Raw genomic sequence first — 15220 nt, forward strand, 5'->3', positions numbered from 1 at the left:
TTTGTAAATGGCACATATACATACTATTAGCGACTGTAATTTCTTTTAAATATTGAAAGATTAGCATATATCATAATTTGCTAGTCTTCATATTTTGCCATGCATGTGCCAACACTACTAATCGTTTATCATTTGACGTTTCATCTTCTGGATTAATATCGTTTCATCATTAAGCTACACTACATTTGAAATGTTTTCACCTCCAAGGCAAATGATTGGAGTACACCAAAAATTGGCCTTTGAAACATTGATGGACATTATACTTTTCACACAGTAGTGTGCCACGAATTTTAGAATTGGGAATGTACACAGGTGTTTGTATCATTGCTTACAGTTTACCTATCGTACATGTACTATATAGTAAAATATATGTGGGTATGTGGCAGAATGATGTGAAAAAGCAAGCACACTGCTAGAAAAAATCATATAGATATAGGGAAAATTAAGAGCACCCACAGAAAATTTCAGCTCTGGCGTATTTTAAGCCAACTACTAAAGTTCTGCAAGCTACCAATGCTGAAGCATTGTTTGTGAGTTTTCTTGTTGAATATAACCTGCCTTTCTCAGTTGGAGATCAGCAACAGTGACAAGTGAATGAGTATTTCCTACTGTTTGGATAAATAAGACAAACTTTAGTGCCTACTTAGGTGCTGAAAATTTGCAACAATTTTAGTCACCAAGATTAAACAGTAGTCAAGAAGCCTGAACTGTTTAGAAAACAAATTTACCACGGCCCAGTTAAGGAAGTCTGACCAGCATCATATTATGACAGACAGTTTGTGTATATCAGTAAATTTGTCTGCAATAAATTTGTAGATGTAATCAGTGTAAATAATATGATTTAGTTTTATTTGGGGATTTTCATATAATGTGGTACTGGCCATCAAAGTTAATGGAGCTAGCTAATTTATATCCCTTTATTCACTAATTGCGGCTCTGGAGGGTTGGCAGCTCTGTATAGAATGTGCACAAGTAAGCAAGTACAGAGAAGTAATTTAGCATCCTATATCACCCTGCATGCTGCGTGTGACTTGTATGCAGAAGCATTTTAGGCAGTCCATATCATGTTTCATGGACTGGTCCAGTTACAAGGGATATAGAACTGAATATTATGAAGAATAATTTTTTTTACAGTTTTAAATAGGTATTTTAATGATATAGAAAGAGGCAAAGTGAAGGCTATTGTAGGGCAGAGGTGAGGGGCTAGAAGGGCACTATAAAGTGAAGGCTATTGTAGGGCAGAGGTGAGGGGCTAGAAGGGCACTATAAAGTGAAGGCTATTGTAGGGCAGAGGTGAGGGGCTAGAAGGGCACTATAAAGTGAAGGCTATTGTAGGGCAGAGGAGATGGGCTAAAAGGGCACTATAAAGTGAAGGCTATTGTAGGGCAGAGGTGAGGGGCTAGAAGGGCACTATAAAGTGAAGGCTATTGTAGGGCAGAGGAGAGGGGCTAAAAGGGCACTATAAAGTGAAGGCTATTGTAGGGCAGAGGTGAGGGGCTAGAAGGGCACTATAAAGTGAAGGCTATTGTAGGGCAGAGGTGAGGGGCTAGAAGGGCACTATAAAGTGAAGGCTATTGTAGGGCAGAGGAGATGGGCTAAAAGGGCACTATAAAGTGAAGGCTATTGTAGGGCAGATGCCACTATAGATTTAGGTGGAGAACAATAATAGTTTGTCAAAGAAGTTTTGACCTGATTAAATTTTTGTGCCATATTGCATGTTGAGAAGTATTAAACTGTATTAAACTGTGTAAAATACGTAATTTTGATTAATATCATTAACTGGTAAAACCATATCAAAGAGAGATGTATTCCTGATTTTTGTAGTTGACTTTATCTTTAATGTTATGATTCTGTTTTGGAAAGTCATATCTTCTGCATCATTTGCTGTTTTCAGTTGAAGTTTTGGTACAGTTTTACCCTTTGCCTTAAATGTGACAGGTGTGATACTGCATGTTGTAAAATACTTGTTATCATTTTCAGGGAGACCGCTTGAAAGAAGCCACCAAGATCAATTTATCATTATCAGCCCTTGGCAATGTAATATCAGCTCTGGTTGATGGAAAGAGTACACACATTCCTTACAGAGATTCCAAATTGACTAGGCTTCTTCAAGGTATTTAATTTACCCTGTGGGTTATGTTCTGTTGTTTTGTAATCACATTTGGAGGCATATACTGTTACCCTTGTCTGTCTGATAGAATTCAGTTCAATGTTTAGCTCAATTTCCCATATGACATTTTTTTTTAGTTAGAAGTTTGCCATTGCATCTTCCTAAATTAATTATATGATATTGGCAGGGTCATAATGTATCCTCAACATGTCTAATTGTTGTCTCACCTACTTTAGTATAGGCTTCACTCATTCCATCAACCTTGGTTTTGGTTAAAGTTTGAATAGTAGTAAAACATTATCTGCTCATATTTTTTACAACTTTTCTTCATCTACTTTGGAGACTTCCACCATTCCTAGGAGAGGATTACAGCACATCCTGATGTAGGGAAATCACCAACCAGTGAGAGATGTGTCTGGAGTTAAGAAATTGCATTCCATTTGGGAATGGAAGTTGGGTGGAATCTCATAGAAAGTAATAATCAGCACTTCCAGGCATAAGGCAGAGGGAAGTGGCCAGACCCCCAAAATAATGACTTTCATCCTTCCTGACACAAGGGGAACGCAGTCACCATATCACACTTCAAGACCTTTAATGAAAGGAAAAACTCATTCATCTTAGTCGAGTTTCCAGAGTAGAGACTTTCCAATGAGGCAGTCATCTCACCAGTTATTGCCCAAGTACCTGGTACTAGGCATCAGTCAGCATGTAATCTGTTCATTGACAGTCACCAAAGATCTATCGCCAGTCACTGGGTACAGGGGGACCAGAAACTGAGGACTGGGAAATGTGTCTAATGACATAGAAGATCTGTCAGTGATCAGCATATATCGGGCACTGGTGCATCAGGTTTTGGACACCAGGCATTAGTCACAGGGTTATGTCCCCAATGATATTCACCAAGTCACTGAGTACCTGGCACACGGTTTTGATCACTGGTTTGGTGTATAGTAGTGATCTTCCATGTTTTTTATCTCAGGCCAATGATCACCTAGCAGCAGTTGCCAAAGACAGACACATGAGTACTGTATATGGTGTAAGATGCCATATGTCCATTTTTGGGGGGGTCTCGGGTCACTAAGCACTGGCTGCCAAACACAGAGTGCCAGTCACTGAATACTGATCACCATATATGTTGAGCACTGGATGTTGGTTTTTGGACCTGGTACAGAGTTCTAACCACCAGTCTTGCTGAAAGGATCAGTTTGATAACCTCCCTTTCTGTATGTTTCTATTAAATCCCTGTGGAGATCATGCCCCCATTTTTTCAGTTTGATAACCTCCCTCAGTTTGATAAGTTCAACCCTTTGGAGCTTAGGGGCTCCCAGCATCCATTGGTGAGCTGAGTCAATGGCTTTTTCTCTGATCACACCACTATGGATGACTTTTATGTGGCTTGAAGGATCTGTGACCAGGCGCTGGGAACTGGGCACCAGTTAGTGGGAAGTGTGTTTTGTAACAGTCCTAGAGCGGTGACTGTTCACTAGGTACCATGTACTGGCCATCGGATAGCAGGTGCTGGTATCTGACTGATATCCCAGGTGATATTCATTGAGTGTGTCACCAGGCACCTGGCAACAATCACCAAGTCACCAAGTACTGGGTGCTGATCACCAGGCACCAACATTAATCACTTGATACCAGACACCGATCACTAAGTATGGCATATTGTAATGATCTGCCATTTTTGCTATCAGGTTCCTTATTATGTAGTAGCAGTTACCAAAGACTGGCACTAGATGCCCATCACCAGGTATGGTAAATGGTGAAAATCTTCCATTTTCTTTCTTGGGTTACTGATCACAGAGCACTGAAAGCTGGTTGCCAAACACAGCGGACCAATGCATACCACTGATGGCCATGTGCACAATTCAGTATCCCCCCTTTCTGTATGTTTCAGTTCAGTCCCTATTGGGAACATCAGCATGAATCACTTTTCTGTGACTTCTAGGATCAGTAGACTGATAATGCTTTAGATCTTCCCAGCATCTTCAGGTTTCATTATTGTGGGAAATGAAGAGGAAGTGCCAATTCCTTCCTTAGCAGTCCCTTTCACAAGAGAGACAATGAACCCCTGGTTTCCCTCTCTCATGATGGAGATGACAAAATATTCTATCCTCACCCTTCTAATGAAAAGATAAGATGGTGAGCTGTTGATAGTTGTGGATGCAGATGAGCTCCTGGAGGAACCCATCTCACTGGATCCTTTTTAACAAATAGAATCATAATCAGTCCCAGTTTAAAAGACATTTCCACCTTGTCATTTTCCCTAGAAGGAGGCAATTGCTCCCTGGGAGTTATATCCTCTCTTCCCAAAATCCCAGTAAATGCCTGATTAGGTTGTTTTGCAGAGGCTTAGTTGGACCTTAAAGATGATGCCCGACCCCCTACCTCTTTCAGGGATTCACATTTTGTTCCACCGGTCCCATTTGTTATCTCAGGGGCATCAGATGTACACCTTTCTTTTGGAAGGCCACAGTTGAGAGGGTGAACTTCTATTAGAGGAGGAAAGATTTGACTAATCAGTCTTTCCTCTTTCAACAAATTCCTTCTGGAAGAGGATGGAGATAACTTCCTCAGTCATGGATGCCATCATGCTAATGACTGGGTTGTCTCCATAGATCTTAAGGATGCTTATATTGACATTCACATATTTATAATGTTATGTCAATATTGTGTGCTTAATTTTTTCCTGTGATCGAGGGTACTGATTGTAAGATTCATTCAGAACATTCTATACTTTTGGACTTGTGATGGAACATTGATGATTATTTGGGATTTAATTCACAATACCAATACTATAAGTGTCTTTTGAATTTTCACTTTGTATTTTTCTGGAAATAAATTATTTGTTGATTTTACTAAAATTGTTTGTTTCGCTTCTTATCTGTTACATACTTAAAGACCATAGAGTTGTTACACTAGCCACAAGAAAATGTATGTGGCTTAGACCAGTGGTGTCACTAAGGTTGGTGTCACCCAGTGCAGTAACTCATGGTGTTACCCCCATGGACCTCCTTGCTGCACAAAAATTCAAACATTTTATAGACAGTCATGTGCAGTAACTTGTGGTGTCACCCCCATGGACCCCCTTCCTGCACAAAAATTCAAACATTTTATAGACAGTTGTGTGCAGTAACTCACAGTGTCACACCCATGGACCTCCTTCCTGCACAAAAACTCAAGACAGTCATTTTGGTGTCATGTGGTGCAGTCTGCACCTCCCTTATGGCCTATCTTCTGCCCTAGGGTGCTAGGTAGGATAGCAGCTCATATATAACCCTTTATGGGTTCCATCTTCCTCCATTACTTAAGCAACTTGTTGATGCACAACATCCTCAGACATGCCTTTCTGAAGGATGTTTCTCTCATTGAATTTTTGTGCAGGAAGGGGGGCCATGGGGGGTGACTTGGACATTAAAGCCAAAAAGCCTTTCAACCCCATGCACCCTTTTTATCTCCAAAACAAGGTCAAGGTTATTTGATAATCTTGGATAAGTTTTGGGTTAAAGTTTTGCTGTATGGTCATAGGTCCCAAACTTTGGATGGAATAACAATCAAACTTGGATTATAGAATTGGAGAGCTCTATATTTAATATTTATGTACTCCACCCCTCCCTCAGACTCTCTTGCAAGGTCAAGGTCATCGAAAAAGTGTTGATAAGTTTTCATTTAAAGTATTTCTTTATAACAAAAGGTTCCAAAACCTTGGATTGGGTAGATATCATATTCAGACTGTAACTCCAGATGCTGTATCCTTTAATATCCATGCACCATTTACAGTTCCTTCTGATATTCATGCAAGGTCATGGTCATTTGAAAAAGTTAGTAAAGATTTTATATTAAAGTTTGTTCTGTTTGGTCTTAGGTCCCAAAGCCATACAAGGATAGTTATCAAACTGGACTGTAGAATTAGTAAGCTCTGTACTTTCATATCGATGCACCCTACCCACCATCAGACCTGCATGCAAGATGAAGGTCATTTGAAAGGTGTGGTGCTGTTTTGGTTGAAGTACTTCTAAATGGTCATACACGCCAGGAAGAGACAACTAGCATACTTGGACTATAGAATTTGGAAGTTTGCCATTCATTACTTATGCATGCCTAGGAGAGCAGGCAAGAGATATTTCCTTGGAACTTCTCTTGTAATAATTTTCAATCTGAGATCTTTACAGAATGGAAGAGATGCGATGATTTAAATATTTAAGCTAGGTATTTCACAAGTATCTAATTAGTTTCTACCTTATTGCATGCTTTAAGTAATGGAACTTTTTCTCCTTTTTTTGTGTATTTATTTCAGACTCCTTAGGTGGAAATGCAAGAACTGTAATGGTAGCTAATATTGGACCTGCCAGTTACAACTATGATGAATCATTGGGTACTCTCAGGTAATACCTATTGGTGTTTTTCAAGTTAGAACAGGTAACTGGATTTGCCAGAGATTTCTCATTGGAACGGAATTTTGACTTCCTGAGTTAGATTAAAATCTAATTTTAGGAACCATCATTTAAGAGTCTTAAATTCATTAGGTTTAATAGATTAAAATATATAATGGACAGTTAGATTATTATTAATCATTAAATGAACCTTAAATTTGTATGGAGTTTTTAGCAGCACATGCATTATATATGCCAACCATTATGCTTTTTCTCACCAAATTATGTTTTATGCTTGCCTGTATATGTATTCCACTTTTTTGGTAAATTAAAAATTAAAACAGTAATATGTTGTTGTTTTAGGGTTTAACGCCATTTTTCAGCACAAGATAGGCCATACATGGCGGCCAGTAAAAATGATGGAGGAAGAACCTGGGAAAACCCCAGAAAGAACCACCAACCCACGAGATGCTACTGGCAAGCTTCTCACATGACCACATGACCCGAGAATTGAACCCATGCAGAGAGAGGTGAGATGGCAGACCATTCGGCCACTCATTGCAATAAAATTTTGTTTTTGTCTTTTTTATTATCATTAATTCCACTCGTATAAATTTGAGAATATTCATAAAGAAGTGACTGCTGTATAAGAATAGCATAAAAGTACTTTCCTTATTTGCTATTTAAAGCGACTGTACATAACCCATTTTCAAGAAAACAGACAAGGGGCTCTGAGTGGCTGAGTGGTCTAAAGTGCTCTCCGTTATGGATCACTACAATCTCACCTCTGTCTGCGTGGGTTAGAGTCTAGGATTAGGCCAGTGTGGGTATGTGAGAAAGCTTGCCAGTAGCTTCTCGTGGGTCGGTGGTTCTTCCCGGGGTTTTCCTTGGTTCTTCCTCCACCATTAATACTGGCCGCCATGCATAGCCTATTGTGTGCTAAAAAATGGCGTTAAACCCCACAACAACAGCAACAACAACAACAAGAAAATAGGTTTCTTCAAAAGTGAGCTTTGCCTAACAGATTCCTTTTATTGATAAGCTAGTTTTGTGGTGAACCAGTCTATATTTATAAAGAAAATGGAGCCAGATGTTAAGTGAAACGCTTTATGATGTGACTTGTGGATGTTATATGACAGAAAATGTTAGAGCAGATGGATCTTTTCAAACTTCAGAACATGTCAGATCAGACAAATCAACACCGCTTTACAAACTTTAAATGGGGAATGTGAGAGTAATACAGCACTTGGAGAACATGATCATGCATTACAGAATTCCAGTTCACAATCATTCAGTGAAAGTTACACTTGTGGACTAGTTAAAGTGAGTGCTGAATATAAATAATTTTAAAGAAGATTTTGTGTTTGTGTTCTGGTTCTAATCAATATGGACCAGCTGCAGAACCAAGTTAGTAGCAAAAATAAATTTATCTGTTTCATATGTTCTTTAATTCAGGCATGTAATATATAGATTACACTTTTACGCCAAAACTTATGCATTTTTATGACTTAGAGTCGGAATAATTATGCTTATACCTCTTAGGGTGGTTGGCATGCAGGGGTTTTAAATCTATAGTAGTTGATTTTCTGGGTTCTTCAGCTCTACCTGCCTTAACTCATTTGGCCCTGGAGGTTTTTGTCGTTTTCGTCTGAAATGCGAGTAGGAAAGACATTTTGGGGGCTGTTTCTGAATACTTCCTAATACTTTGACTTTCAACAAATTTTCCATTAGCCTAATGCCTAGTTGTATTAGAAACATCATTTTCCATTGGTTATTTTGCTTGCGCATGAGCAGAAGGGACCCTTAATGGACCCTTCATTTTCGTATGGAGACCACTCTTTATTCCAAATGCTGACCTTATTCTAGTTTTTGCAAAGGTTCACCTGTCTGTGTGCAGTTCAGACCACTCTGCCTTAGATCTGAGGCCAAAAGGTCTAAAATCCGGAAACAATCGGATTCAGACCATGAGCGAATTTTGAGAATAAAAACGGGTCCAAAAAATTAGGCTTTTCCCTCTATATTTTGTAGTGCGACTAGAATGTCCAGATTATTTGGTATCATTGTAGAGCTATATCTGTCTGCTTTTTTGTAATACCACCCACTTTGGTGTATCTGTAATGACCTTGATGCTGCAGAGCTTAGAGGTAGGGTACAACCTGATCACACCTACAGGCAGGATTGGGGCTGAATGAGGTAACTGCTTGTGGCAGGGTTACATAATATAATTTTTTTAAAAATGGTGGTGAAATAAACGTAGAAAACAAAACGTTCAATATTTTTGCCAATTAACATTTAAATTCTTTATTTAGGTATGCTAATAGAGCTAAGGATATCAAGAACAAGCCTAAAATCAATGAGGATCCAAAAGATGCTCTGCTGAGGGAATTCCAGGAAGAAATTGCTAGGTATGATAAATTGGAGAATTTCTTTAATATGAGGGTTTTCTTTATACTTAGTTGAAAAATGAATCTGTTTAATAAATAGGAAAACTATGTCGAACTTATGTGTCATTGTGAGTAGTCTTAACCAGTCCATAGACTTTATTAAATTGACCTTGACTTTATTTAGGGTCCATGGACTGTATCAAATTGACCTTGACTTTATTTAGGATGAATACACATTGCTTAAATCAAAGATATAAAACTGTCTCAAGGAATAATAGAAAGATTATACTTATAGATTACACACAATTCTTACACTCAGACTGTGATGTACTACTGATCGCTAACCAATTAGGCATCAGAATTCCTTGTTGTTTAACAGTTTCAATTCGAGAATTTTATGTAGTCTTATGGCCAGATTCAGACTTGTTTTTCCACATATCTTTTTAAATTCCCATTTGATTTTGGATCTTTGATACAATATTGAATAATAATGTTCACTCCTTGATCCTGTATTTCACCACAAAGTTCATACCTTTCACCCAAGTGGTTGTACACCTGTTATTTGAATAGCTACCAGTTTTGCAAATTATCTATATAGACACTCACTCAAGATCCATCTGTTGAAATTCTTGGTACACTCAACACTTCGCCTTCTCTCAGTCTGTTATGCAAACTGTTAGAAATCATGTTTGTTATAAGGCCGTCCACTGATGAATGTGAATGAGGATTTAGTTCAATGAACTTGGTCAAGACTTCATTAAGGAATTCTTTAAACCAAGAGACTTCACAAATTCTAATGAAGATTTAAGCAAATGAACCAGAGCTTGAGAACTTCAGCGGAGAAACAGCTGTTGGTTTAGTGATAGTCTGGGTGGCAGACATGTACACAAACATTTTTCCAATCCAGGAGCTAAAACATTTATACCTGATGTAACCAAATGCGTAGAATCAACCAATATTTTTGAAAAAATAAATTCTTTTAATAAAGAAAACTACGGTGGGACAACCACTTGTTTTGGACAAGTGGGTGAAAACAAAATTTGATCAGCACTTTCAAATGAATTTGAGGTGGCATCCCCTCTGTGGTGGGGTAGATTTGAGGTGGGTGGGGGAACATGGCAAAAAACATTGAGATTTACTATGATGAGTCTTGAAAAAGGTCTAGACAGCATTCGTGTTCTGTTCAAGTTGCAATGCTTCCTTGATGAATATATTTTGCAGACTTAAAGCAGCTCTTACACAAAAAGGAGGGCCAAAGAAAAAGAAGAGGAGAAGCAGGAGAATGGAAAATGGTAATTTACTTATCTCTTGCTTCATCCTATCTCAATAAATTAATTTGTCATGATTATATTATATTCGTTTTATGACTGTTCCACATTTATACTATACCAGCATTCAGCTGGCTTTTTATTCTGTTCTGGAAAATATTTGGTATAAATCATCACATGAAACTTGTCTTGAACAACACACGTCTCTAAAGGACATTTGTGAACCCCATTTCATTAGTGTGCTTGCATGTGTGCAGATCAAATCCTTTACTTGACAACATTAACATTAAAATTGGGAAATAACTTGTGCTACATCCCACCTTAAAATACAGCATTCCATGAAAGATGAACAAAAAAATTTCTTTATGACAACATGTAGGGCACATTTGATATCAAATGAACATGAAGTGTTAAGTTTCCATGAGAATTTGTAATATATAGAGGATCTCCGATGGGTAATGATTTAATATTGAATTTATTAAATGAGTTGAATAATGTCCAGCTTTTGCTAGCCTTGGCAAGCAAAAGCTGGACATTGTTCAACGAGTTTCATAAATTTAATATTCAATCGCGTCTCATTTGAGATTCTTTTTATTACATAGTTTTTGTTTCAGTGGAAATTATTTAGATAGAAGAATTAATAATTTCTTTCATTCTGACAGATGGTGCACCTTTCATTTGTTGTGCGTAAAAAATAGTCCCAAACAGAGTTGAAATAGTAAAAGTGGATTACACATTTTTGCTAATTATAAATCAAAGAGTAAGTGTCCATCCAAGTAAACAGAACATTTTACAAAGACAAAATCATTTGTCAACACAAAATGCCCAATGTGTGTGATGTCACATTGTTTGATATAATGCACAGTACTGGTTTGAGTTGGCATACACAACACAGTACCAGTGTTGATGTTTAAATTCCACATGACAACTAAACATTACATTGTTGCAATATTTTTGTGAAAAGAAGATTACTGGATGCAGAAATAAGCATATTTACTGTAATTTATTTTTGACCAGATATTTGCAGTATTTGATTTAGAACATTAGACTGTACAGAAAACGTAAACAAATCTCAGTAGTTGGATAAAGTTCTGCCAGTTGGGGAGACCATTTTATGTCTACATTTTTCTGTGAACAAAGGTGAGTTTATTTACTTCAGTAAGTTCACATTTAAACCAAGCCATATATATATAGGATAGATTTCATGCTACAGATATACTGCCCCCTCCACCCCCACCCCTGCTATCAACTGAGCAATACCCATAGATTGTTGTTATTGTTCTTGTCTTGGGGGTTTTTAGCCATTTTTCATGTTATGACATGTTATACTTGACATAACAAACCCCTGTAGAGGTAAATTAGTAATATTAAAACAGGCAATACCATTTTACCCCAATTCCCTTTTGCGAGTTGAATAAAAAAAATGGCAGCAAAAAATGTTCTTACAAAACAAAAAATTCAGAAGGCGGAGTTAAAAAAAGTTCTCCCACGATTGCAGCCAGTCATTAAAGAGGATACTGCACAATAATTTCTTGGCCTTATTTGGACCAATCAGAATCACAAAAAGTGATATTTTAATGTGTGGTAATATAAAAAATATGAAACTGCACATACTATAGGAAAACTGTATCGACTATGTGATATATATATATATATATATATATATATATATATATATATATATATATATATATATATACACAAACACACACACACACTACATGTTTTTTTATTCTTGAGCTTGGCTAGTCAATGTTGGCTCTGTCTGGAAAAATCTGATACTTACATTTGCCATTACATGTTTGTCTGAAGGAAGTAATTATTCCTTTCTGTTAGTCATTAGTGGCAGATTAGAGTCCATAATATTCTCACTCAGAGACTTAGAGGTTCTACTTTCTCCTCCAAATATGTATCCCTGATCACATTAACATTAGGGATATAAGCCTTACTAGTGAGGCTACTACCTTCTGAATCCTGCCCTACGAAGACAAAAATTTGTCTTTGTTGCATATATAGTATAAAGGGGGATAACTCTTGCATTTTACTTCCTCTTGCCACTTACAGGTGTTGATGTTTTCAAATTTTGCTAATGAAATGATAACATAGTTCACTTTGCCTAACAAAATTCATTGGAGTTTTGTGATAATTTTCATCCCAGCCATTGAGGATTTTGATATTTCTGATGTATTTAGGATATTTTACAAGTGGTATACATTATTTTTATTTGGACCATAATTGTGTGAAGTTTTTCACCTATGTGAACTTAGTTTCTGTGTTCTCTGACCACATGGCTTAATAAGGCTACATTGTAATAGAACATGTTAATGTTCATGTACCCTGTCAATTTGTCACCCCTGGTCTAGCAGGTGTCTCTGGTGTTCTTAATGAAGTTAACTGTGAATTATTTTTTTTTCTTTTCGTACTTTGTCATTTCAGAATTAACTATGATGACTATTTAAGCTAAATGTAAGAATGTGAAGCCAGCAAGAAATTTTGTGGCTCGTGTCTCACATGTACAAAGAATGTCCACCAGTTGGTTGGAGAATACATGGTCAACATTTCTAAGAAAAACTGCAAGAAACATGAAGTGACATGGGAAATCAAAGGACAGAGAGTACTGATGTGTTGAACATATAAAAAAAATCAAAGAACTGAGAGTATTGGACATTCACCTTATTACTGAGACTTCGGCCAGCCTGTTGGAGGATATGTTACATCTGGCGGAATGGAGAAATCTGTCAACCATCTACTCTGTCTGGAGTTACAGGTGTGATGTTTGATACAGCATGGATGGTACCATGACAGTCTTAGAGACAATGGCCATGCCTCATCTATCTCTCTGGGAATGTATTATACAGATATTGAGTATCATCTGGACAAGGATGACCGTACAGTGAATGTGGTGATAAACCCGATGAAGGTTCCTACTCAGATTCCACCATAGAGCGAACTGCATACAGCTTTAAGGCAGCAAAAGAGAAATTTATGGGGTGTTACCAAAATCAGACTGTCTGTCACCACCCTTTTACAGGGGCATGCAGGTTCAGGGCCTCAGTTGTTTTTTATGGTGAATCAGCCTTTTCTTCCATCTTCACCGACAGTTGTGAAAAATCAAGAATATTGCCAAGAGTCTATCCACCAAGACCAATGACCCAAATGATTCAAATCTTTTTTTTTCCAAGAGTCAGTTTCCAGCATTTTTTGCAATCTCACTGGTATAAAACCCATTTTGATGCCTTCTTCATAGATCTTCCAGCATATGAAAAACACTATGGTGCTGTCAGTCTGACTTTACCTGCTTCTACTGGGTGGATAAAGACATTCTACACACCACTTTAAAGCTCATTCACAATATAGTTGACGTGTCTTCATTGTTGGACTTGACAGCTATGGTGTTTTTGCAAGCTTGTGGACAAAGCTGACAATGCACATCCTGCCCTGACCCTGTGAACCTCCCTTTAGATCACCTCTGCTGTTCGGTCGCAAGATAGGGGAATTGCAGAGGCAGGCAGCTGAAGGCAACCCAAGAACTGACCCTCTATCTCAGTGCAACAACCATTGCCTTGTATGTCATCTTTGATTCACCTTCAACAATGTGAGGATAGGAGATGAGGAGATGACAAGAGACAATGAGATTTGGGATTGATCGCTGCAGACACCAAAAGCCAGCTGCAGTTCCAATCCTCAACATGAAGACAACCACTTAATCAGTTTCAGAAGCAGTCATATCAAGAGGATAAGAAATAAAGTTTCTCTACCCCTACGGCTCCACTCTCTTACCAATGACTTGAGTCTCCAACAGCTCACAAACACTATGAGCCCGACTCTTATTTTTTCAAACTGCATTGGATTGTTCTCTTTCTGCAAAGCAGTTGGGCAATCCAAATTGCATCTGAGGGGCTTCTGTTCTTGTTTTCTAACCTTTTCCTCTTTTGTCAACTTCATTCTTGATGGAAGTACTGTTGGACTCTTTTGCAGCAAAAGATATGGATGTTCAATTGGATTGTTAAAAATCCACAATCTCCAGAGTTTTCCTTCATGCCATTTTGGTTAGGACGGCCAATGTCATTCAAGATGGAGATGGCTAGATCAGTCCACCTATCCGTCTTTATTAATTTACCATCTGTCTTGATCTGATGGGCGCATATTTTCACATTTCTGTCCATCCATCCTTATGGAAATTCCTGCAGTTTACAAGAGAATTTTCTTTATGTTTCACTCTCTCATGGAGCGAAAATAAGTCCATGGACCTTTTTGAAACTACTCTTATCCCTGTTCCATACAATTTTCATCTATTTCCACAGGACAACATCCTCCAGATCAGTTCCATTTTAGTCAAAGCAAAGAACGTTCTCATTTCCCTTATATGTCATCTAGTTTTTCTGATGAAATGGGAAGTCCCATCTTTGTCCATCTCATCAGTTTGCCCATCTAGGTATGGATTTTCTCACCTACACTGGTATGTCTTCCCCACCTTGGGTGGTTTGAATAGCCATCCTCACAGAATCCATTTCCAGCACAAAATGGATTACCACCAGGGAGTGTCTGCAACTTCTAATTTTTTATGCAGCTGCAGATCTTATCTCGTTGAGTTGCTTCTATACATGCCGTTTGCTGATAATGTTGCTGATAATTTTGCTATCTGAAGGACATCCCTCTTCCATGCCACTCGATTATAGGATCAGTGTAATGAATAAGATGGTGTCATTCCTGGGCCAGTGGCACAACCAGGGTTGGCTTTCAACAGTAATACCTCTTGAACAGCCACACTTGGATGTGGCCATGTGTACAAACTCTAGCAGCTATGGTTGAGAAATTCATCTGTTACTGGACTTCAACACTGTCAACAACCAGTGGTGTCTGGAGGACATAGGTCTCCATTTCAACCTCTTGGAGATGAAAGCTATCATCAAACCCTTTCATGTCTGAAGCAGCTATGTTCAGAACAGGATGATGCTCATCATGTCAGACAAGTCAGCAGTGATGACTTACCTCCTCAAACAGGGTGATACTAAATCACCCCAACCCAAAATTCTGGTCTGAGCATTCCGCTGTTGATGCACACAACGCAACATCAGCATC

At 38.1% G+C, this 15220-nt stretch overlaps 1 protein-coding gene across 1 annotated transcript in view; it reads left to right on the forward strand.

Moving 5' to 3' along the window:
* Positions 1-15220, forward strand: part of LOC149792494 (kinesin-like protein KIF3B) — a 110435-nt gene that overhangs the window by 46678 nt on the left and 48537 nt on the right. The window contains exons 11-14 of the mRNA XM_089971082.1: positions 1981-2113; positions 6411-6498; positions 8796-8891; positions 10092-10162. Of these exons, the coding sequence (XP_089827208.1) occupies positions 1981-2113; positions 6411-6498; positions 8796-8891; positions 10092-10162 (388 nt within the window). The remainder of the gene's footprint in view (positions 1-1980; positions 2114-6410; positions 6499-8795; positions 8892-10091; positions 10163-15220) is intronic.

Source organism: Sinohyriopsis cumingii, chromosome 9 (genome assembly GCF_028554795.1).
Source record: "Sinohyriopsis cumingii isolate HCF-2022 chromosome 9, ASM2855479v2, whole genome shotgun sequence".
Classification (NCBI taxonomy): domain Eukaryota; kingdom Metazoa; phylum Mollusca; class Bivalvia; order Unionida; family Unionidae; genus Sinohyriopsis; species Sinohyriopsis cumingii.